General features: G+C 29.6%; 1 protein-coding gene across 2 annotated transcripts in view; it reads right to left on the bottom strand.

Moving 5' to 3' along the window:
- The window catches only part of LOC143198171 (matrix metalloproteinase-2), a 211,835-nt gene extending 187,041 nt beyond the window's left edge, over positions 1-24,794 (bottom strand). Inside the window, exon 1 of one of the 2 annotated variants that reach the window (XM_076407237.1) lies at positions 24,432-24,794. In XM_076407237.1, coding sequence (XP_076263352.1) covers positions 24,432-24,611 — 180 coding nt within the window. In that variant the 5' untranslated portion in view covers positions 24,612-24,794. The remainder of the gene's footprint in view (positions 1-24,431) is intronic. The other variant, XM_076407244.1, reaches the window with a different exon arrangement.
- Positions 24,795-25,216: the final 422 nt, after the last annotated feature.

Below are 25,216 nucleotides of genomic sequence, written 5' to 3'. Positions count from 1 at the left end.
ACAATATCATATATCTGCAATTAACATTTCCATGATCAGAATATTGTGACTCTAGCAAGTGTCAGCGTACTTTTCATATCAACCAGACATCAGTGACGAGTTACCTCCACTGCACACGTCAAGGACCGGATACATATTTTTGGAACGGTAATAGGCAATATTTATTGAATACTAAATATGTTGACTAGAGTAATAATCTGACGAATTGAGAAAGAAGCCAAATTAATTAATGAATAAAATTATAAATAATTTTGATAATGTTGCTATATATGATACTGTTGAACAGGTGTTTAAATTTAACAGCAAATAATGTATTCATAGTTAATAGAGGTATTTTGGTTTTTATGAATATTGACTGTGAAATTTTCTTGTTATTTGTTATTCTTGTTAAAGTTGTTACATTCTTGTAAAAGTATTCTGATCATACTTTCAACTTTAAAAGGTATTTATTGCAAAACATTAACAACCAAGCCATGCTGCATTGACCTCAACAAGTAGTAACAAGAAGTTGCTATGTCTGGTGCGGCAGAACCTCGCATACGATCTTCAGAAATGTATATGCTTCACAGATCTTGCAACATATAACTTTTGTATTTGTATACACTTTTGTATCTGCTACTCGGTATTACTGGTTTACTTATTATGTAGCGACCTTGAGGCATGTCGAATTTTACATCGTAGAATAACCATCTACAAAATACCCAGAAATATAATCCCAGATGTTGCACACTAGCAGCGCCAACTATGAAACGATAAGGATTATATGGCAACCCCGAGACGTTTATCTAGGATGTTATAGAAGGGTATTTTCGATGATTCAGTATCTGACCAGCGTCAAGTTTAAACGTGCCACCATCGACTGCCCAAGCCTCGCCAACAGGTAAACCCAGCGTCGATTCTTTTTGTCGCTAGTATTTTCCACATTTTATTTTATATCGTCAATAAATAACGGTCACAAAATGTAAACACCACAGTTTAAACACAGTACCCTAAAATTATAAATCTTAATTTATTGTTACTAAATTAATTTAATATATATTTAAAGCCCTACCAAAATATCACATTATACCTGTATTATACTTATTTTTGTATAATATTTACAACTTATATAATGTATTTTGTATAAAGATACAAAAGAATAGAAAATGTGTAGATTATATCTTATGTAGATTTATTATTAATGAGTAACATGAATACACTTAATTATATTATTGAAATAAATATTATTGATCCCTAAGTAATTCTTTTAACCTTTTATTAGCTCATTTGAATGGGTGCTTTTGCGCCATTATTCATATAACCATTTCTAAGAATATTAGAGTATAAACAATAAGTCATATCATTGTCATAAAGAATTCCTGGACTGAGCTTTGTAAAGGAAATTGTCAATTATGCGGGCGGTCTTTTGAATGTCCACGTACAACAACCGGTAATACGTAAAAGTGACAAAGGTTTGCCCGGTTTAGCGGAAGGACACTATCATCACGTTTAAGCACCTGACAGTTTCCTGACATAACGTCTTAATATGTTTGATTCATTCACATTTCCAATATTAACGTAGATCCCCTTTTGTATTGAGCTGTGGTGAAGAAATACATTTCGTCGAAATTACAAACTTACCGTAATGAGAGCCGGTATAATGTAAAATTCCATGTGATGAGTAATATTTTCTTATAATTAAACGAGTTTTGATGAATATTAAGAAGTACGTCTATAATACATACTAGAGGCCTATGTATAAATTAGATTTAAGATATCTAGAATATATCTAACTTTATTTAAATTTTTTAATATCATTTTATTTAAAAATATCATGTTTAGAATATTTTTATATGGGAATACCTTCACATATATAACATAAATCTAACAAAAATATGCTATTAATAGGCCTAATTTTGAAAACTTGTTATTGTACAAACAATAACATACTACTATTTAAATAAATAAACATTTATTTATCAAAATTAATTAACTTATATATAATTTTGGGTTTGCTAGTTTAAAAACATGATTATGTCAGCAGCATCACTATTCATATTAATAATCCTTGAAGCTTCTTGAGTCAGTCTTGTTTGATCTTGCAGTGTGCAATTTACCGATTGGACCGGGTATTGTGGTAGAAAACCTAAAGAATGGGTCAAAGACCTTTATTAATTTATGAACAATATAAATCGGGAACCGTATGAAAACGTTTCTTGATTGCTACTGTTTCAGAGAGCGAATGGATTGAATTAAGGTATTATTGATGAACTTTTCAGTAATTGCGTTTGGAACTCAGAGACTAATGGCACCCTATTTCTTGGTGCATTTGGTTGTTTCTAACATACTATGGGACATAGATAATCATCCTGAACATCTTTATTTGGAAGACTGTTTTCAACGTATTCGAGGAAATCCGTAAACCATACTGAATAATAGAACGCACCATTTTCTGATACATCAGGACTTATATATATATTATAATTAAGAGTGTTTTATAACGAACATTCATCTCTATATACACCTTAATCATTCATAGTGTCTTGCTGGATTTGATCTGATCGTCTTAGACGGTATTTGAAATTAAGTCCGAGATATATAACTTTTTGTAGCCTCGGAATGGGAACTTTTTCAACTGTAAATTGGTTTTGGAACCTAGACAAGAGGCTAATAAATAGTTTAAACCCAACTTCGAAACGAATTCGGACTGGTAAAACATCCAAGAATGTGTTAGCGTCAATTATTCGGTGGTCAAGCGAATTTGTTTGTGGATAGCTTTTGGTAATAAAAATTGGTAAAACAACATTTTTTTATCGTTATTGTACACTTTTGGGGTAGCCATATGAGGGAAAAAAAGCTCATTTACAAAAAAACATCATAATAACACGATATGTTAGAACTGATTCAATACTCAGCTTAGTTTCACTTGTTAAAAAGTATTTTGCGGAAAATAATTCTAAGAAAGGAAAAAGCCAAAACCGGTACAGGGGATCTATAAATTAACGGACCTTTGAAATAACTATATGCCGTAAATAGGCCTGATTTTAAAAACGTTTTATTCAACTAACCATAACATACTACTATTTAAATAAATAAACGTTTATTTATCATAATTAATTAACTTATATATAATTTTGGGTTTGCCAGTTTGAAAATATATGTGTTTATGTTAGACTTGAAGAATAAATGTTTCATTTACATTAAAATAGGATTTAGCCGGCTATTTCTTTAAGTTGGATGTGTTATATCGCGCGACTGATACGGCCTTGCATGTTCAGAATAAACTAAGGTGTGTTTATGGTAGACTGGTATATGTAATGAGTGAGTTAGAATAGTGTTCAGCTGGCAGTATGCCTGTTCTCTCAGTTCAGTAAATCGTAACATCTGGCCCTAAAATGAAAAAATCTTAAAGGTAAATAAAATTTTTTGCTTTTAAACCCTACACATTTCATAACTTCTATAAATAATACACATACATAATAATTATAGTAATTCAAAAAGCTTTTCGTTGAAAGTGTTCTAAATTTTTTATTGGCAAACAATGAATCGGCTAAAACCGAAAACTTATTACTATTAGACTGAATTAACATTTAAAATATATTTAGGCGCTTAAGTCTATGATGAGTAACATCAAAAAGAAAAACAAGAAAATGACTCATTAAATAAATTACTTCCTTTCGGATTTCCGTCATTCGAATGCCGATTGACAATAAATACGTGGCGTTTTTTTTTCTTATTATATATTCAAAGAAAGGACCTATACATCTCAAAATATAGTATTAATAAGTTCGTTTTTTTAGTTTTATTAATTTTGACATATTTATAAGTATACTTTTAAAAATCATAACTTTGGACATCAATATAAGACATTTATAGTTTAACAAAAATTAAGTTAAATGTATATACCACTGATTTATTGATAATCATGAGGTCTCCAAAACTGAACATTCAGAACCTAATTTTTCAGATTTTTATATCGATGTTGACATATAGTCTATCCAAAGTAGTTTTGTACATACATCATCTAGATGTTTAATGTTTGTAATTTGTAAATTCGTTTTATAATCAGACAATATTTCCCTTCTCATTTTATTCTAATTAAAAGGAGACACAATGCTGTCTGATAAGTTCGAACATGTAACCGAACTAACCTGACAAAGTCGTCCGTTTGTCTAACGAATGCAAAATTCTTCAAAACAATAGTGATAAGAGGTTATAAACCGGCAAACGTTATTTAGACAGATTATAATGGCGGCCCCCTCTTGCCAGTAAAATCCGTTAGAGAGGTAAACATTTTTACTGTTAAATATTAATTTACTGTGATTTATATTGAAAATATTTTGTTGAGTGCTGCAGCTGTACTAAATATTAATATGGACACGGTCTACCAGAGATTAAATATATGAGATGTATAAAAACGGTTAATAGTTTTTCAATACAATACATAATGTAATATAATTGTTTGAAAGGAAACAGTTAGTCTGAAAAGTATCGAATAGGTCTAATGGAAATTCTGGCTATTGCCTTTAAAAGAATACAATTTTTAAAAACATATAATAAATTGAAAGGAGACTTATTATTTCAATTTATGTGTTTACATGATACACGGATATTTCAGAATGGGACCAATATACCAAATGGTCCCTCATGACAACATGATAATAAAAATAGTGTTATGACAACAAAAGTTGATGGAAAAAGGTAAACGTTTGAATAACAATTGATTAGGTTTTATTAGTCATAATACTTATTAATAACTCATTGCAGATATATTGTACTTCATGTTGGAAACCGGAATGGTTAAAAATACCTTCGGTTTAAATGAACTTGATCAGACACATTGAAGGAGAAATTGAGAAATAATGGAATTGAATGAATGAATGAATGAATGGAATTGAGTGAACAAATGCTAGATAGATTCGAACAGCTTAGTTATTCACTTGAATAAAACTTTCTGAATATTAAATGATTCACTGCTGCCAATTTCCACGACAGGGTGATGATAGTGGAAGGAAGTAAAGGTGAGTATATAAATAATATATGATAACCATAGGAAATGTTTTTGTAGAGTGTAAAAGATTTATGTGCACAGATATGTGTGTAATTCCAGAATTCCATGAATATACATGAGCATTTGGTATACAGCAACATTGCGACGTTTTGACGTCACAAATTTAGATAACATATGTACAAAACTTCTTTGGATAGATTGTAGTAACTAATTTATAGATAGATTGTAATTTTTAATATCATGTCAATTATTTTCTTTGTGCTTGTGACTATTTCTATATTACATTGTTTTAATTACTATTGATTAATTAATTATATTTTATAGATTATTATATTAATTAGATATCTTTTAAAACGTGTTTATTTTTTAAATTATAACTTGGCTTTTAAATTAACTGAAAATTATCTCATTCAGGCAATGAACCTTGAGTACATTTTAATTAATAGCCAATACAACGTAGTCCAAGGTCATTTTCTAATTTTTGATTAGAATTATATGATTACATCAAAATCAAAATATTAAATTAGAACCGCTTCAAAATTTTATCAATACCAAAAATGCTATGATGCAGTCTAAAACAGCATAGATTGCAGTTACGTTGATTGATAGTGGCAAGACGATTTACTCAGCTTTTGAACTATTAATTCTAATTATCCTGAAAGGCCAATTTATAACATCTCCAAGCAAAGTGGCATGATCCATACATTTTAAGAAACAAAAATTATTGTGTGGATAGTGCATGAAAAGTTTATGGGGCTCATAATAGAAATCATCAATTGTATGGTTAAAACAAACGGCTATTTTGACTCCAACAAATGAATTCGCTAAATGCATGACTGCAACCTTCTCAATTAATGTAATGGCACTAAATTTAAGGTGAAAAAGAGAAATATAATTGACATTAGCATATTTACAGAAAAGTAAAAGAGAAAAATGCTGTTATTACGAGACTACATTTTATTTTATCGCGATGACTATTATAAAGGAGAGTGGAAAGAGTGAATTGGTAAAATTACTGCTGGTCAATTTTATGTAGCATGTTCAAGCTCACTCGTTTTTCAACTATATAAATGAAGGAAGAATATTGTATAAGGAATGAGCAAAATAATATGAAAATCTTACAGAAAGACAATATTTTTTAATTAATATTGATTAATTTTTTGACTGAGTGTATGGATGCTTTCTAATCTTATAAGTCTCTGGCAGCAACATGCTAGTTAGAGCAAAAACTTCATCGCTGGGGATGCCGAGATAATCATTCGTAGTAATATACCAGCGATGTGAATGAGACTTGGCATGTTAACTGAACAATGCATGCGTTATATACCCGCAAGCAGCATATGCAACGATATGTACTCTATTGCATGGTGTTTATATTATTTTGTGTGTTCCCTGTATAACGAGAAGTTTTAATAACATAAGGGCTTAATTTTATAGTTCAGTCTTACATAATTATCATTATTAATATTCAAATGAAACATTATGTTAAAGTTTACTTAGGTTTAAGGTTCATTGGGGAGCCGCTAAATAAAATAAGAAACATATATACAACAAAATAATCGATCAACAAAACAACAAACAAGTAACAACGCATCACTTTGCACAATTCCTTACCAGTGATGCAGAAATCTGTCTTATAATAGATTCATTAACACACTGACACAAATACTGAACTTATGGATTATGAATAATAAAATGCTATAGCTATATATTTTAAATTCTAAAAGCAAAGTAGTCCAACAAAATAGAATTGTCGAAAAATATCGATATATATATATATATATATATATATATATATAATAAATAATCTTTACCTAACAATAAATATCAATATTTTTTAAGCCGTGATATATAGACATTTTTCTACTTGTCACATCCCTATAGCAAGCAGACGATATCAACTATATTACATAATATACATTTGAATATTATAAATTTATATTTATTGTGGTGCTGAAATGAAATATTTTGATTAGTTAGTAGTAGTTAAAATACTATTGTAAATAGATAAATAGGTTTAGGCTGCTAAGTTGTGTATATATAGTAAAATATAAAATACGTGTAGTAGATAGGTTAAATAAGCTTTTTGTTTATTTTTATGTAGTTACTACGACTATTATGTACATATTTTATTTTAAAAGGTTTTTTCGTTATTTTATTATTTTTTAAGTAGGTTAATTTTTTTTTAATATTTTCTTCCCCTCTGTTCAGTGTTGGGTAATGGGTAGGTCAAGTAAAGATGCAGCCCCGTATGAGAGAAAATAGGAATAAAGAAACAATTTTTGAAAATAAGAATCGCTTCAGGCCCCGGGGTCCGCTACCTAATATAGATGATTTGACAAAAGCTCTAGCAACCAAACTAGAACAACAAAAAAAGTCATTGTCCTCGCAGGGAATCGCACCTGCGGTCTCCGCGTGTGAACTGAACGTTTTATCTACACCACTACTCCACAGAAGCAGTTGCTTGCAATATTTATAGGACTTCTCATATGATATGGTTAGCGTTTAAAAAGCAAATTGATGAATGCCTTTTGCACCGAACGACTTTCGGTGTTCCGTTACATCAGATCTGTAATAACATTATACCCAAATATCTGATTATTATAGATAAAAAATATGTAAAAACTTTGTAAGTGCCTTTCAAATTTGAGGGTTTCCCTCGATTCCACCCCCCGCCCTTCAGATACTTACTTGGTTCCAATGGGACCGCCTCAGAAATGTACTTAAAATCGAGAACGCCGAAATCCCATAGTCAGAAGAAGCCACCTGTCTCGGTCTTGTTTAGGTGGAATTCCCACATTCAAAGGTCCCTCCATAAAGGTCAAGGTATTGTTAATTTGCTGTTCCCGCTTATCAACCGGGCCAGCAGGGTTCCTCTCTCTATAAAATATCTCCTATACAAGATGCTGGTTCGATGACTCGTTCTATACGGCTACAGTGTCTATCTAAAATACGTCTCATCTAGCCAGGTGGAACGTCTTCAAGTCTTTGGAAACAAAATTCTCAGGAGAATAATCAATGCCCCATGGTTCAATCAAATTCATAGAGAAACAGACGTGCCCCAAGTTCACGATTTTATATCCGAGGTTTACTCGAGATATTTCTCCACTCTTCGTCTCTCGGACAATAGATATATTACCAAGCTGGTCGATATTTTAGACCAATAACTCAGCTCTTCGTGGCCTTATTCTGTCAAGGCCGACACTTCGCCCTCGTACTCTAACTCCAAATTGTCTAGACCTTCTCCGGCGAGCGATTAACTCATGTACCGCAAGCTGCGTGGTGTGGTAACCACGCCACGTCCTTGCCTGGCACTTGCGCCTCTTAACGGTGTTACCGGTTATGGGCACACTCCCTACTAACACTAAGAAGTATCAGTTAGGGTCATTGGATCAGCTGATAGGGTGGGGTTTAGTGGGTAGCCCAGAGGCAGTCTACACATAACCAGCCCAACTCGCTTATTCCTGCGGGTCTTCCCGACCAGGTATCCGTAACAGGATTCCCCTTCCCGATTCCAGGCTAAAAAAAAATCTACGGTTTTAACGGTTTGTTTCTCAAACTTATGTGAGTGACGTATGTTTCATATGTCCATTATACCATTCAGAAAAATTATCAAGTTAAAGAAAGACAATTAACTGCGGATATTTAGGTTGTGTCAAAAGCATATGGATTTTCGAAATGATATTCAAAGGGAAAGTAGTGACCAGCTATGACTGATGAAAATTAAAAATATACATTTACAATAAGTAATTAAGCAAATAACTCACGCACATACTATGTATTCCTAGAAATGTAAACACTACTGTGTAGAAGAATGTAAACTTGCAATTGTGTACACCATATAGATTGTGAGAACAAAGACCGTATTAAACATGTTCAGTAGGCCTATTTAAATGAATAACAGTTGAGTCACGCATATCTTTTTAATAAGGTATTTTAATTCCATTTTGAAATTATTTCCACGTTCGTCCCTCGAAAATTATTAGATATAAATGAACAGCCAAAGATTAATACAACAATATTAGGGCATACCGAGAGTCAAAATCTGTAGCTTAAAGTCTCTAATCTTATTTTATTGTCTATTATAAATTGCATAATATATGGAATTGTAAACAAATTGAACACAACTTTGCAAACAGTCCAACAGCTGGTTGAACCACCATTACTGAAAATGCAAAAATGTAATCTATCCGCGAACCAGTAAAATCCTTGCTTGCTCTTCTAAACTGTTCCTCTTTTATTATCGCTCTTTTCCAGTGGCACTTCTCTCCCGTGCTAAGAAAATGTTTTTTCAGCTTAGTTTAGTTTAGGATTAGAGAACAAAGCTTTTTCATTGCTAAACAATATTTCAATAAAAATGAAGGTTCGGCAACAACGTTTTGCAAATTAAAATGTCAAAAAATATTTTAAAAGAGCTGTATCAACTGATGATCGTAAGCTGACATAGAGCGTGAGAGTACTGGTAAGTGTCGAATAATATCAATTTGGCACCCCGGACATAAATTGGTCTTTGCAACATATATTCGATAAACATTGTGTTTGCATGCTCATAACGTTCATTTATCACTAGATTCGCAGTCTAATCAGCATGCACAGCGATAATATTTACAGCGATAATAACTTATTGTAATTTTGATGGTTTCTTATTTCCATTATCTAATGCATCAACAATGTATCGCTATTTAATGTGGGCTTTGGATTCTAGACATCATTGCTGGTCAAATAGTGACTGCTTGATACCAACAGAGAGTCTTATTTTGACTAAATTGAATGACATTCGTGTGGATAACATGCAGTTACTATATTACGACTACATTATATTTAAGGAAATTTTAATAATGACGCCAATAACAATAAAACAAGAAGCTATTATTATCCACTGTATATTATTTTAATTTTTATAAAATATCAATAAGCTTTACGCTATATATCATACAATAAATATTCTGATGAGAACATAAAGTAATACCATGAAGATGAACACAAAAAACAATTATGCTATAGTTTAGTCTATAAACCATTCCCTCCCGACTGACGACAGTTACGCTATTTTTTTCTATCGATTGTTGCTACTAACACAAAATTTATTTTAATACAAAGAATAAACGTTAGCAATGTATACGGGGGTAAGTAACCAAGGTATTCAAATGCATTTATATTTACCATATGAAAGTATTTTTTAATATATTTGTTTTTAGCAAGAAATTTACCTTGAACACCCTAGAAAAATTGAATTGGCTTACGAATTTCTAGAAATAAATATTATAGAGAGAAGAGTTAATAAAACAAACTAGGCTGGAAATCTAGATCTATGAATCATCTTGATTTAGCTTTAATATTAACTACATCTACAGGCATAGCAAGAGCAATTGGTTTTAATCAAGTGCTACTAGTGCTTGAAAAAGTCTGAAAGAAAATGTAACTATGTACTTATAATATAACCCGAATATATAATATGAACCACACTGACATCTGGACAGTGACCAAAAAGACATCAAAAATTAAATCATTGAAAGGGAAAAATGTTATTAAAACCGTTTGTGGAAAATGTGGCCAAACTATAACCCCTGATTGCTGTGTCAGCACAGCATCTTTGTAAACCTATTAATCAATACAAGTGACTTCGATTTTCGATAGAGCCTTGACAACAAGACTTTGTACCATCATCAGTTACGGAAATATTTTGTCAGACTTTTGATGATAGTGCCGTTCAAAATCCATCTTCAAATCCTCCTGATTTTAATCAAGATCCAGTAGAAAGTCAGTTGTTCCTGTTACACAAGAATTTATTGCGTCTTACACAATTTGAGATTCTTAATATTTTAAAAGTTTTTATTAAGTATATTACCTATCAAATTATCTAATATGTAGACAACCGAGCATTGAAACTGGTATAAACAAATTCAGTGAACAATCACACGTGGATTTTGATGCAGATGTCGATGGCAATTGACAAGATAAAAAAATCAGTAATCATTAATTGAAGATGCAGGTCCACATTTTCCTTGATGACTAAAAATTTCAATAAAAATAAAAATTATTATTAGAATTAAATATTTATGTTATAGTAATTTAGGCCAGTAATGGCAAAGGTTTATTACATTAAAATAAACATGGTTTTTTTTTAGTCAAGTAAAACTTTTACTTTGGAAATAATTTTTTGGAAATATTTTACTGTCTATTTAAATAGTCATTTAACAAGGCATGTTCTATTCTTTTTAGTAATTTTTAATATAAGAGAATAAGTACATAAGATACGATAATAACAATACTGAGTAATGAAAGAAAAGTATTTTATACCCATTTAAAATACATACACTAGGCTCTTATGATAACTGTTTCTGTTACAATACAATTAGCGTATATTGTGATATATTATACATAATGAAAAGGGGTCACCGAGGGAAATACAAATACAGGGGTACATTAATTAGAAAGTGCATTAAATAAATTTGAGAGTCAATTTCTCATAAAACACAATAGACAATATTATGTTATAGCTTAATACTGTGGTAAATGGATTAATCGATAAAAGCCTGTTAAGAAAAGCATTATTTTTTAGGTACTATTATTCTATCTAAATGTAAAGATAGCTTAATATTCATTTTATTAGACTATGATGCTGGATGAAATTATGGGATATCATGTGTGTATATAATTCAATATCAATAATTGAAATACATAACATACATTATTATAAATCATTTAGCTTTTTCATAAAAGTAAAATATGGCCACCAGTTCAATATTGGCATTAGAATCTCCAAAAGCAATAAGAAAGTAATAATATATTTAAAAAAAAAGTAAATTCAGATGTTACCGAATTGAACAGAAAACTATATGATGTATTTTACCAGAGATTCTTATGAATTTTAAACAGATAGAAAACAAACACTATAACACCAACACCAAAAAGATCAAGTAGTATGTTGTAAATATACTTAAGAAAAGAAGTATATTGAGGGAGAGTTTATTCATTTATTATCAAAATTATATACAACACCCAATTTAACTAAAATTTTCAATTATATTTTAAGACAGCAAATGCTGGTATTGGAGCAGAGTGTTTTCAGCACAATATTTTAAAAAGAAAAAATTTAACTTAAATGCTGTAAATTTTAGAATATTACAAAACCCAATAGAATTTTATATTTTCTAAAACGAAATAAAATATAGATACTTACGAGAGATAACAAAGACAAAATTATTAAGAAATAAAAACCTAAATATATATGTTAAAAAACTGAATATAATCCCATTTCAGACGTTAGCGAATCTATGCATAATTTTTTTATACGTTGCAGTATTCAAATAAAAGGTAGATTGTATTGTGGAAATATTAAATTGACATGCTTCAAATTTATTGTATTGTGTTTTAAAATATAACAAAATTTCCATTATCCGTTATTTCACAAAGTTAAACTGAAAGTTGAGAAAAAGTTGTGCATGTTATTACTCAAAACTTTGTATGTATCCAATATATAAACAACTAATTATATATTATACCTTTCGATAATTAGTAAACTTCATTTAAATAATTCTTGAAGTTTGAAAGGAAAATTAATTTATTTTAAAGGTTATTTGTTTTTCTTTTGAATTGTTTCCAAATTCTTGTCTAATATTTTCATTATGTATACAGTTATAGTACTATTCTTAAAATTAAGTACTGACATTCCTGTACACAATCCACGCATATAATGGAAATTGAATGTATATGTAATGGTTTTTTCTTGTACAACTGTTGTAAAACGAGTTACCTATCCTGTAAAAGATAGGTAATAACCAATTTATATTTTACTTTTGCAATTTAATTTTGTATTTACGATTAGCAATGCTTGTTTCATATATATTTCAATTAAATTTTAAAAAATACCCTAAAACAATTATTTAATAATACTGGTTCTAGGAAATTATACGTAAAGAACAAAATCTAAAGGCTGTAAATCATATTGTTCATGAAAAACTGAATAATCTTAAATATCATCTAAATATGGTATACTAAGAAAAACCACCAAATTTAATATTTTAATAAGTAACTTATTGTGTGCAATTCACGCTTTTCGGAATATAAAATTTCGGGAAATAATGTTCATCATTTATTCATATTAAATAATTACATTGATGGAAAAACATATGTCACCATATGGCTTCAAAATGGATTGAACAACCTTTGAATCTTGAGACAACCTTGAGAGGAGGGTCAATAACATTACACAAAGAGTGAATAAAGCCACTGAGTCTCAATAGAGGCTATCCTAACAATAATATAACGAAACAACGAGGGTCAAAACCCACATCAATAGAACGGTTTAATGTTTATGGGCTTTTATGCCGATATAAAACTTCTCTGAAATCGTTAACTATAAAATAACATGATCCATTAAAAAAAACTTTGATTAAATCGATGATCGTGTATGTAAACTTTGAATTGGAACACCATTAATCAAATTTGCGAATCACTTCAGTCAACGTCTTCTTTATGACTTTCAAAATGACCATGCATTTCTCAACAGTCTTACCAGATGCATCTTGCTTACAACATGCATTTTCGCATGTTATCCATAATAAGCGATAATATTATAAAACTATCTGATGTATTAATTAACATAATGATGAGATTAAATGACAATTAATTATACTCATAATAATTACTCATTATCGGATTCTGCTTTTATAGAAAAAATAAAAATAAAACATGTTTATTTATTCCCCGGTCTATTTATTGATGCGAAGATATTTTACTTATATTTTCCATAAAATATTCCAAACCGTCTTTTCGAAAGTCTAATAGTTATACCAGGTGTACCGGAAAATTATTACCGTTTTCTGTTGGAAAAAACTACAAAATCTTCAACAAAATGGAATATTTTATTTATTCAAAGTATTGACCATATGATTCTATGTCAATTTTATATGATTTTATATGATCTTGCTCATATTTCAGACAATTTATGAGTGCCATCCCAAAAAACTGTTTGTCCTTTGCGCAAAATCGTTCATCAAGATATTCTCTAGTCCTTAGACATTGGCGATGTGTTGCTCTGTAAGCGCATGTCCTATTGGTGTGAAAAGTAGAGTCGGACGGAGTAAGCTCCGGACAATACGGAGGATCATTCTGGACACATGGTTCAAATTGATCATTTGTAGTCGGTAGCGATTACTATTGACTGTTTCACCAGGTTTCAACGGTTCGTAATACACCACGCCACTACACACACACGTTTTTGTCTTGCGACCAAAACGACCACTTCGAATTTTAAAAATAAGTCCGCTTTTAAACACCCGTTGCTATTCATAAATGACTTCCGATCATACCTTTGAAGTAGCATTCCATAGACGATTTTTCGATTTTCCATTTGGCTGTCATTCAACTGATGTGGTACCCATTCCTATCTTTTGGATTTTACCCATTGCTCGAAATCCGTTGCTAATCGTTTCTTTGTTTTTAAGTTTGGATTGGTTCTTCATCCAGCAACTCTTGCAGTTTCGCATCTTCAAACTTTTTCGGTCTACCGGAACGAACGAACAAGATATAGCTTTGAAGCTTGATGTCAGTAGAATAAAATGACATATGTGTCAAATCTTAATATTATATACTTAGGCCTAACGATATCTATTAGAAAAACCCGTCATGACTTTCCGGTGCACCTGATATTAAGATACATTGACAAATTGTTAATAAAAATTGACCAAATTGATATCCTATCTTCTAGACGTTGTATTAAATGAATTACGTTAATACACGAAAACTATCCCAATTAACTAGTTTTTCGCAAAACCAAGGCCGAATTTATATAAAATCTAATAAAGAGCCGCAAACTAATAGCATTATTATACTTCATCAAGGCCTCCTAGGATTATTCTGTAATTGCTTAGCTCGGTGCTCGCACATATTCGACAAAAACTATTTTTAATATCCAGTGTAGTTTGTAACGACAAAGCAATGTCATGATAGCCTGATTAATAAATGTTTTCCGGAATGCTGTCATTTGTTTTAGGTTCAGCGCCATCAAAAATATATTTAGAACTCAAAAATATTACATCGCATATATGTTCAAGACATGCCAAATTTTATTTGCTCCGGAAACTTGGGTTTTTTACTTTTGAGTTTGATTATTTTTTACTTTTTAGTGAGTTCCTTATTTATTTTTTTGAAGTCGGTTCAATTTTTTTGTCAAAAATATTTTATAGGTGAAGTGTAGCTAGAAGCTGTTAAGAATAAAAATCGAAGTGAAAGTGAAATCAGAATAAGAGAAGAAGAAATTAGACAAGATTTTGCCAAGATGCAAGAATAGTGGAGAGTGATGCTCCGAAAATATTAAATTTTCTAACATAATCTTTAATTCATTCTTAATCTGAATCAAATAAATAAAACATAAAAAGATCAATGACATCCTAATGATCTAACGGCTATTTCTCTGAGGTAGAAGTGGTGGAACAAAGAAGGAAAAGAGAACGCATTTTTATATAAATTGTAATTGTTTAAATATGTAAATTAATTTAAATATGGATAAAAAAGAAGTAAGCAAATGAAGTTCTATATATGTATGCGCCAAGATCGAATGAATGCCTGGTTCAAAAATAAATAGATCCCACTGTACTCGATGTCAGATCCGAAATTATTTGCCAAATAATATATGCTATCATCAGGTTGATGATTTGTCAGTCAACTTATAGGTGAGTATTCTGTAAGCTGAGCTTAAGTTTACCTAGTTTCGTAAAGAGACTTGAAACAGTGATACTCAGCCATTGTACTATGGTGCTATTGTGTACAGCAAAACTATCATCATCATCATCAATTTTATATAGTTGTTGCAACATTTTTAAATTATTAAACCTAAAATATTACAGCACAAATAAAATAGATGTGCAAAAAAATTCAGTCAGTATTGTTTTAAAAATATGTTTCCGATGTGAAAACATCTTAACATTAGAATTAACACTATAAAAATATTATTTAGGTTTCAAAGAAACCATAGCCATTAAATCTCACACTTGCTTATATTATATATTCATATGTTTACATTTAATTATATACTATTTGATATATATTTAGAAAATAATTTACTTTTTTGTCATATTTGTTTTTTTTTAGAACTACATGTGCGATGCAGATAGATTAATTATTGTTCGGTGCATAAAAATATCCTGAAAAAATATATTGTGAAAAAGTATCTATAATACTGTCATAAACATACGCACACAAATAATCCATTCAAATCCGTGTACGTAAAATTATTCATTCATATTTTTCAACTTTTTCCCAGAACCTACAACCAATTATTTGTTTGGGTAAATAATATTTAAACAAATATTGATGAATGAAATGATTTTTTTAATATTCAGATTTGACTTGTAACAATATCATAATTTGTACTATCTGTAAATAATTGATATATATATTAAAGTCTCATTTTACCAACTATGGGTTTATCTGGACTGGGCCTAAAGTTTAACGTGTGTTCCAAACCACGGTCCTCAGCATTAAAGCCTACCGACTGGCGCGAGACCAACTTTAGAAATCATCCCAGAAGACATCCAGGCTTACCCAGCCTGGTTACTGGCGTGACTGGGATCATTTCCCTGTCGAATTTTACACTCTTGCCTAGAAAATTCACACATTTTAAACAATCACAAACATAAAGTTACGACCATGCCCCAACAGGATTCGAACCCGCGGCTATCGCAACAGTAGGAGGACCGTCCTATGCCTTTACCACTGCGCCACCACGATGGCAATATTTATTGATTTTGCTTTGTTTGTTACAAATATAACTAGATAGATAAGAGATAGATAGATAAGACAGAGAGGGTTTTGGTTTCTCCATATTTACTGGCTTTTTCTTTAAAAAAATATTATTAAATTTTATTCATAATAAGTGTTATTTACACATTAATTATATATAAATCTAGCCAAAACTGACATTTAATTAAATTTGATTACTACAGATAATTTTAGCACAAAATTAATTGATTTATTTATTTGAAACCTTTTCCATTTATGACTAGTACTGTATTTACTTTAAATATTCATCTGTTAAAAAACTGTCGGAATTCCCCTGCAGTTTGTTTTTGCAATTATGACTTTTTAAAAATATATATGATTTTTAAAACGATATAGCACACAAGTCTGTCCTTAAAATATTCTTTGTTTGTGACGATGAACTTGACCATTCATTATTTATAAAACAGAGAGACCACTGTGTGAATAACGCGATATATATTATCACGTTTGTTGTTGGATTTAACTAAATTGTGTCAGTATTAAAAGTGACTTCATGAGACGCAACAATGCAACTATGAAGGTTACAATATACAGAGGTACAATGTATAGCATTGACACTATTGCCTATCGTTAGCTGCAGCTATCCCGCTATTTCTTTTCTTATTTTTCTTTTTTTTTTAATATCGACCAGAACTAGTGGTGAGTGAAAATTAAGAAAAAGGGGCAAAAGATCAGGAAACACAAATTCAAGTTAAAATCGAACGCAACAATTGTAGCGACCTTGAGGCATGTCGAATTTTACATCGTGGAATAACGGTCTACAAAATACCCAGAAATATTATCCCAGATGTTGAACACGGGAGGAACTATAACCCGATAACGAATAGCTGGCAGCCCCGAGACGTTTATCTGGGAGATTATTGAAGGGTATTTCGATTAATTCAGTGCTCAACCATCGTTTAGTTCAGACGCGCCACGATCAACTGCCCAAGTCTCGTCTACAGGTAAACCCAACGCTGATTCTTTTATCACTTGTTTTTTCCACATTCTATTTTATATCGTCACTAAATAACGGCACATAATGTACACACCACTGTTTCATTTCGTGTTACCTCCATTCACCAAAACCCAAAAACAATCTTAGTTTAAGTTTATCATTTAAATAGATAACAATTTATCCAAGTAATTTTATGCCATGCTAAACCATATTGCAAACACAGTGAAAATGTATATATAATTCCATATTGTCCCATTCCATCAATCCTATATCATACAACTATACCGGAAATTAACTATTATATGTATTTTTATAAAAAAATTATTGCATCTATACTGGCTGCTAAAATTCAAATGGATCAAACATGAGCTAATTTAAGTAGAGGTGAATTGAAAAGACTAGATTTATTGACTGACTTAAATATTGATATAATATTCAACAAGCAAACCAATTGAATTCCACAGGTATAAAACAAAAAATTTACGCTACTTGGAGAAATGAGGTCAAAAATATAGGATGTGTGTTAGATAATCCGGAATCTTACTTTTTGAGTACTTACCCTACTTTAAATAAAGAAGATTTTATGTTAATCATAATAAAAGAAGGACAATATGAAATATGAAAAGAATATAGCCATAAATTTATACGTGTATATTCTACGGTGTACCATGCTGTTTTTGTATATCGAAGAGATTCAATGAGGAAACAATGGAGGTATTTTTTAGTAATGTGTAAGATATATTACTGAGAAATTTTAAATATAAGTGGATGCTTGTGTTTTTATATATTGATAAATAAATTATATTTGTTACCTTATATGTTGTTTTATTTTCTCTTTTTCCTTTTAAAATTTAATATGTTTATAAAAGTTTAAATAACTTGTATATAATATATAAACTTCAAATAATAGGCAGTAAATTTTTGAAAATTTGAATTTGAGTTTCAAGTGAGATTTTAGGTTGATTTGTGAAATACTCCAATACGATATACAATCCAATATATACAATTATACGAATAATTTACAAGAACTATAACATTGGTTTGTTATTGTAGTGTTTATGTATTAATAAATGATTACATATTGTTTTATTTTATGTTTTTTCTTTTCCTAATTATTTTAAACTAGATAATATAGAAGATGTTTATAAAAGGTTCTTCACATTACATTTTATATTATAGGGGACTAAAAATATATAAAAACATTTCAACCCAGGCCTCAACAAAATTATCAGGTTCTACGGTATAATATTAACTCGTTAATTCAAGGTAATTTGTTCTATTTATATTACATTCTTCTATTTTATGTATAATTTACAAAAACTACAACTTTGGTTTGTTATTGTAGTGTTTATGTATTGATAAATGATTACATATTGTTTTATTTTCTTTTTTTTTTCTTTTCCTAATTATTTTAAACTAGATAATATAGAAGATGTTTATAAAAGGTTCTTCACATTACATTTTATATTATAGGGGACTAAAAATATATAAAAACATTTCAACCTAGGCCTCAACAAAATTATTAGGTTCTATGGTATTAGATTAACTTGTTAATTCAAGGTAATTTATTCTGTTTATATTACATTCTTCAATTTTATGTATAATTTACAAGAACTACAACTTTGGTTTGTTATTGTAGTGTTTATGTATTGATAAATGATTACATATTGTTTTATTTTCTTTTTTTTTTCTTTTCCTAATTATTTTAAACTAGATAATATAGAAGATGTTTATAAAAGGTTCTTCACATTACATTTTATATTATAGGGGACTAAAAATATATAAAAACATTTCAACTTAGGCCTCAACAAAAATATTAGGTTCTATGGTATTAGATTAACTTGTTAATTCAAGGTAATTTATTCTATTTATATTACATTCTTCTATTTTATGTATAATTTACAAGAACTACAACTTTCGTTTGTTATTGTAGTGTTTATGTATTGATAAATGATTATATATTGTTTTATTTTCTTTTTTTCTTTTCGTAATTATTTTAAACTAGATGATATAGAAGATGTTTATAAAAGGTTCTTCACATTACATTTTATATTATAGTGGACTAAAAATATATAAAAACATTTCAACCTAGGCCTCAACAAAATTATTAGGTTCTATGGTATTAGATTAACTTGTTAATTCAAGGTAATTTATTCTATTTATATTACATTCTTCAATTTTATGTATAATTTACAAGAACTATAACGTTGGTTTGTTATTGTAGTGTTTTTGTATTGATAAATGATTACATATTGTTTTATTTTCTTTTCAAAATTATTTTAAAATGAAAGATGTTTATAAAAGGTTCTTCACATTACATTTTTTATATTATAGGGGACGAAAAATATATAAAAACATTTCAACTTGGGCCTCAACAAAAATATTAGGTTCTATAAATATTATTATATTCTTCAGTTATATGTGTAATTTTCAACAACTGGTACCGTTGCAAACTCAAGCTGTTGTGATAGATTCTAGAACCCAAGCTGATAGCCCCCCAACCACATTCTTGAATCTTCGACGTAACGTAACAATAAATATCCAATTAATGATAAAAAATAAGTAATCCCTTGTGCTTCTAATTAAAATATTTAAATTAAAATCTTATTTACACATATTTACTGAACAATATAATCCTTAATATAAATCATTGTAAAAAAATAACAATTTTTAATAATTTTTTATTTAATATCTTTAGCTTCCTGTGTTTTTGGGACGTACATCTTGATTAAATAAAAGTTCATCATAAAAACCACTACCGGTTTTACCAAATATGCATACGTATTTTTAATAAGAGGAAAAAGATAAATTGAATGAAGTGTACTTCACTTTTGGTCAAAAAACTGTAATTTTAACATTCCATGAAATGGTTAATCAAAGAAACACATATACGTCAAGATAAAACGCCATTATTTTGAGGTATTTTGCATGTATGAAAATACATCAAAATGAAAATATTTCTCCTCTATTTTAAAAAGGGATGATGAAAGGCGCTATTTTAATTTGTAATGTATAAATAATGCCGTATATTATTTAATATATTATACAGACGGGCTAAACAAATTTCTATATTTGAATAAGAAACAAAATATAAAACCTTGAAGGTTGATTTCGAGCATATATATTACAATTCATAAAAATATTTTTCATCATTCTCTAAAACTTTTTCATATTTTAACACAGTATATAGTATCGAAAGTACGATGTATTCATTACTTAGAATCCATGTCTCAGGCAAGCCAATCTGCATTGATTATGAACAAGTTGTAATCAGAAGATATTACCTCTGGGAAGTGCACTAGTTGAGGTAAAATTTATTACATTTAACTAGTTTTAACTAATAAAGAGTGCTGAAACAACAAATTAATGTACAACAAAGCCGTGAACCCATTTTATAAACTCATTATCTTTGATGGTGAAAAATGTAATAGAAGCCTCTATAATGACTTCAACCGAATAGAAAACTGTTCACCATCAATAACAAAAATGTTGTCTACAAGGGATGTATATTTTATGGGAACGATATACGCAGTAAAATAGGTTTATTCAAATCTTATCTTCATATATCATTCACAACAAGGGAAAAATTATCGTATCTTAATGAGAAAATTATGTTGCATCCCCCACACAATCATGGAATGTGTATTTTAAGCTACTTACAATAACGTAGGAAATATATATATAATATATATAAATGATATATTACGATATATACATACAAAAATATATTCTAACAAAAATAATAGTCCTCAATATCGCCATAATATTAATCTCCCCTCGCATACTATTTTTTCAATTCCATCTACCTAAAAATAGTGACCTTGATAATAACCTTGCCAGCACATGTATTTAATTCCACTTTTCTTGGTATATAAACGGTTTTTAAAATATATTTATTCAAACATGTTTATGACAAAAAATTTTTATAAATATATATATATATACAGAACGTATACATATTACAGAACATATTTTTCAGTAGTTCGTAATAGGAGTAAAAATATTTTAATTTAAAGTGAATAATAAAAACATTGTTGATCCAATTTTGTTTAAACTTTCGTCAAAGATGCAGGACGATATGGAAGGCTAATTATCGAAATTATGGATAAAATCATGGAAATGCCCGACTCTAATTGTCATATAAGTATGTTCTATTATCCAGGAGCTTATGGCAAGAATATTGCACTAAAAAAAACATTTGGAAGGCGTTCGGTACATAAAGAAGAAAGAGCTTGATTGGGATGTTTTTATGTTGAGGCCATATTATACCACGTCTAATACCAACTGTTCTACTTGTTCCTGTCCATATGTCCCAGAATTTTGATAACAGAGAATATTATTTTATGAAAGAAACAAAATGCAATTACCTTCAAAATGGTGACAAGTTATTGACGCGGATTTGACCTAAATCATTGCTGATAAATTTTAATATATTCCAAATAGAACAAGTACACACTCGAATTGGTAACTAAGTTGGATAAAAACGAGAATTAATTCAATCTTTCAAGCGTAGTATTTAGATAAAAAGTTATAATGAATAAAAAATTAAACATGTCGATGTCGAGAAATTGACGTTTAAGAAAGACACAACAACGTTATTTCGCTTAAAACCTACACGAAAAATAAAAATATCTAACCTACCCCTATATATATTCTGGCTGTAAAACAAATGGTAGAAAGTGATGACTAGCAATTATAATAACCTATTATAATAATGTATATAATAATGCACTATGCTACGGCTTGGTTGGCGTAGTGGTCAAGGCGACAGGACGGTCCTCCTACTGTTGCGATAATCGCGGGCTCGCATCCTGCTGGGGCATGATCGTAGATATATATATATATATATAAATGATGCCAGTCACACCAGTAAAAACGGGATATCTTCTGGGATATCTTTAAGTTAGTCACTCGCTAGTCGATTTAATGCCGAGGACAGAGGTTCGGAGGCCTACGTTAAGCAATAGGTTCAGTTCAGATTAACCCTAGATGGTAAAAATATTATTCTTCGCTATATAATCACGATGTACAAAAAATTTGAAATAAATTAACTATTTCTATATAATTCAGAATATTAGTTGCTCCCAATTTCATAATAAGCAATACTAGTAAATTACAGGATATTTTAAAAGATACAAATAAAACACAAAATAAATATAATAATTTAGGCACCCCAAGAAAGCTGGCTGTTTAATCTAATAAGACCAAAATCAACTTAAAAACAAGACAATGGAAAATTGCCCTCATTACTTTATTACAGCCTCCCACGACCAAATTATATTTTATTTAAAGTTAATGATCTCAATAAGTTTGAATTTATTATAATGTATGCAGTTGTCAAAAAGAAGGTTTTTGACTTAAAATAATAAACTTATATCAATCTCAACGCTTAAAAACAAGATAATGACAAATTGTCATCATTATATTCTTACAACCTCCTACAACTATATTATATTTTATATTTCCAGTTAATATACTCAATAAGTTTGAATGAAATCAAATATTATTTAAAATTTGTGAAATGTATTAAAATTTATATACTTTATATATACTACATATTTCTGTTCCTTCGTACGTAATTAAACTCTTCCTAAACGATTGGACCCATTTTGATAACAATTTGTGTATGTGTTTTTGTTGCTTGGAGAATGGTTTACATTCACAGTTGAATCGGTATGTCCGCTGTGATAAGATTCCAGGAATTTTTAAAATATTTTTTGTTTCAACTGGAGTTTTCATCAAAAAGTTACAATATGTTGTTAAAAAATTGAAAATGTCCGATTTAAAATTTGAGCGGGACATTGTCTGGCGGATCTACTAGTATTACAAGATCAGTTCAACTGGAAATAGATCAGCGATATTGTTTAACTATGTTAGGTCAAAAAGTGACATGTTATTTTTTTAATCATGCTAATAATCTGTTGTGTGAAGGCCTTGACAATTTCCTCCTATTTACAAATACAGTGCTTTGAATTTACATTTTTTAAAAATAATTAAGAATTTGTAACAAATTTGTGATATGTTTAAAAACTTCACTATGAATTAAATAAAACTAAGAAAAATTAAATTACGATAAAAATATTTTTTCCTCGTGTCGTAATTTCTATTATTTTCTAATATTCCTTATTTCCAATGTATATTTCCTACGTTTTAGAATTCTACGTTTATATGTTTCATTAACAGTCAATTGTTTACACCTTAATTGATATATACAAGTGACCAAAAACCAAACACGTATATATATTTCTAATGGAACACGGATTATATGGAAAAACTTATATAAATGATGTAATATAATATAATAATAGATATAAGGTAACGTAATATAAATAATAAATAATATTATGTCCCATATACGTCAATTCATTCATTTATTTGTCTGTTAGGTTAAATTATCAATATTAACGAAGTAAGCGACTTATAACTAGATTATTTATAACATTTCAAAGATTGTATCATGTATTGACATTTTTTTATGCCAGTTTCGAGGTTATAAGATTCATGATGTATTAATGTGTAAAGGTTTCAGAGATTCTACTAACAATTATTTCTAATTGTACTATAATAAATATTCAGATATAATAAATATAGATATACACATATAATAGACTACAATAAATTCTCGAAGTTCAAACTAATATTATACAAACTTTTATACAATACAATGAGATATAACATAAACAAAACATAATTTAACTCCTTTTCTTTTAATAAGCTTACCAATGATTCGTCAAAAAACATTTTTTTTGTTTTAGATTCTCCATGCACTCTAAATCTCCCACTGCATTCAAAAACAATTAAAATCACACAAACAATACGCCAATGCGATAGAACTGTTAATGAGCACATATTTAGATCTGTTACTGGCCTGATAATATACAAAATTAACAAAAACTTCATTGATGTCTTCAATAAAGTGACCAGCCAGATCAATCAATAAGTTCAATCTGTTTTCATAACTCTAAATGAAACCGAACATCGCCAGAGCTCGAACGGACGCAGAAGCGCACACATGCACGACGTAAACGCTAGGCAAGCACTGTTGTGAAGTATACAAACGACAGTAAAAACCGAAAGGTGTGCGCGCTGCTCATGCGGATTCATTCGAAACCAGCTGACATATTTAACAGCTACGAGTTGTTACTGTAAACTGAAGGTAATTTCAGTTTGGCACATGCGCATTTTCATTTATTTGAATGAATAGTCTGAGTGAACAAACGGTCTCCTGGCAAGCTCTACGCAAGCGCATATACTTTGTTTTGTAACTGGTGTTGAACATTTTAACAGATCAATTGAAAAGTCCCCGGCCTACCATAGTAAAACACATTTTTTTGGCAAAATTAGTAATTTTTTTATTCAACATAATTCCCTTCAAAGGTAATACACTGATTATAGCGACCCTCCAACTTTTCGATATCCTTTGCTTGAAAATAGGCCTCAATTTCGTCGATCACTTCTTCATTCGACGAAAATTTCTTCCCAGCGAGCATTCTTTTGAGATCTGA

The sequence above is a fragment of the Rhynchophorus ferrugineus genome, unplaced genomic scaffold (genome assembly GCF_030347505.1).
Source record: "Rhynchophorus ferrugineus isolate W39M unplaced genomic scaffold, kcgeb_rfMv2 rfM1, whole genome shotgun sequence".
NCBI lineage: Eukaryota > Metazoa > Arthropoda > Insecta > Coleoptera > Curculionidae > Rhynchophorus > Rhynchophorus ferrugineus.
Note: the sequence above shows the minus strand (reverse complement) of the source record. Positions and strands in the feature narration are given on the sequence as shown.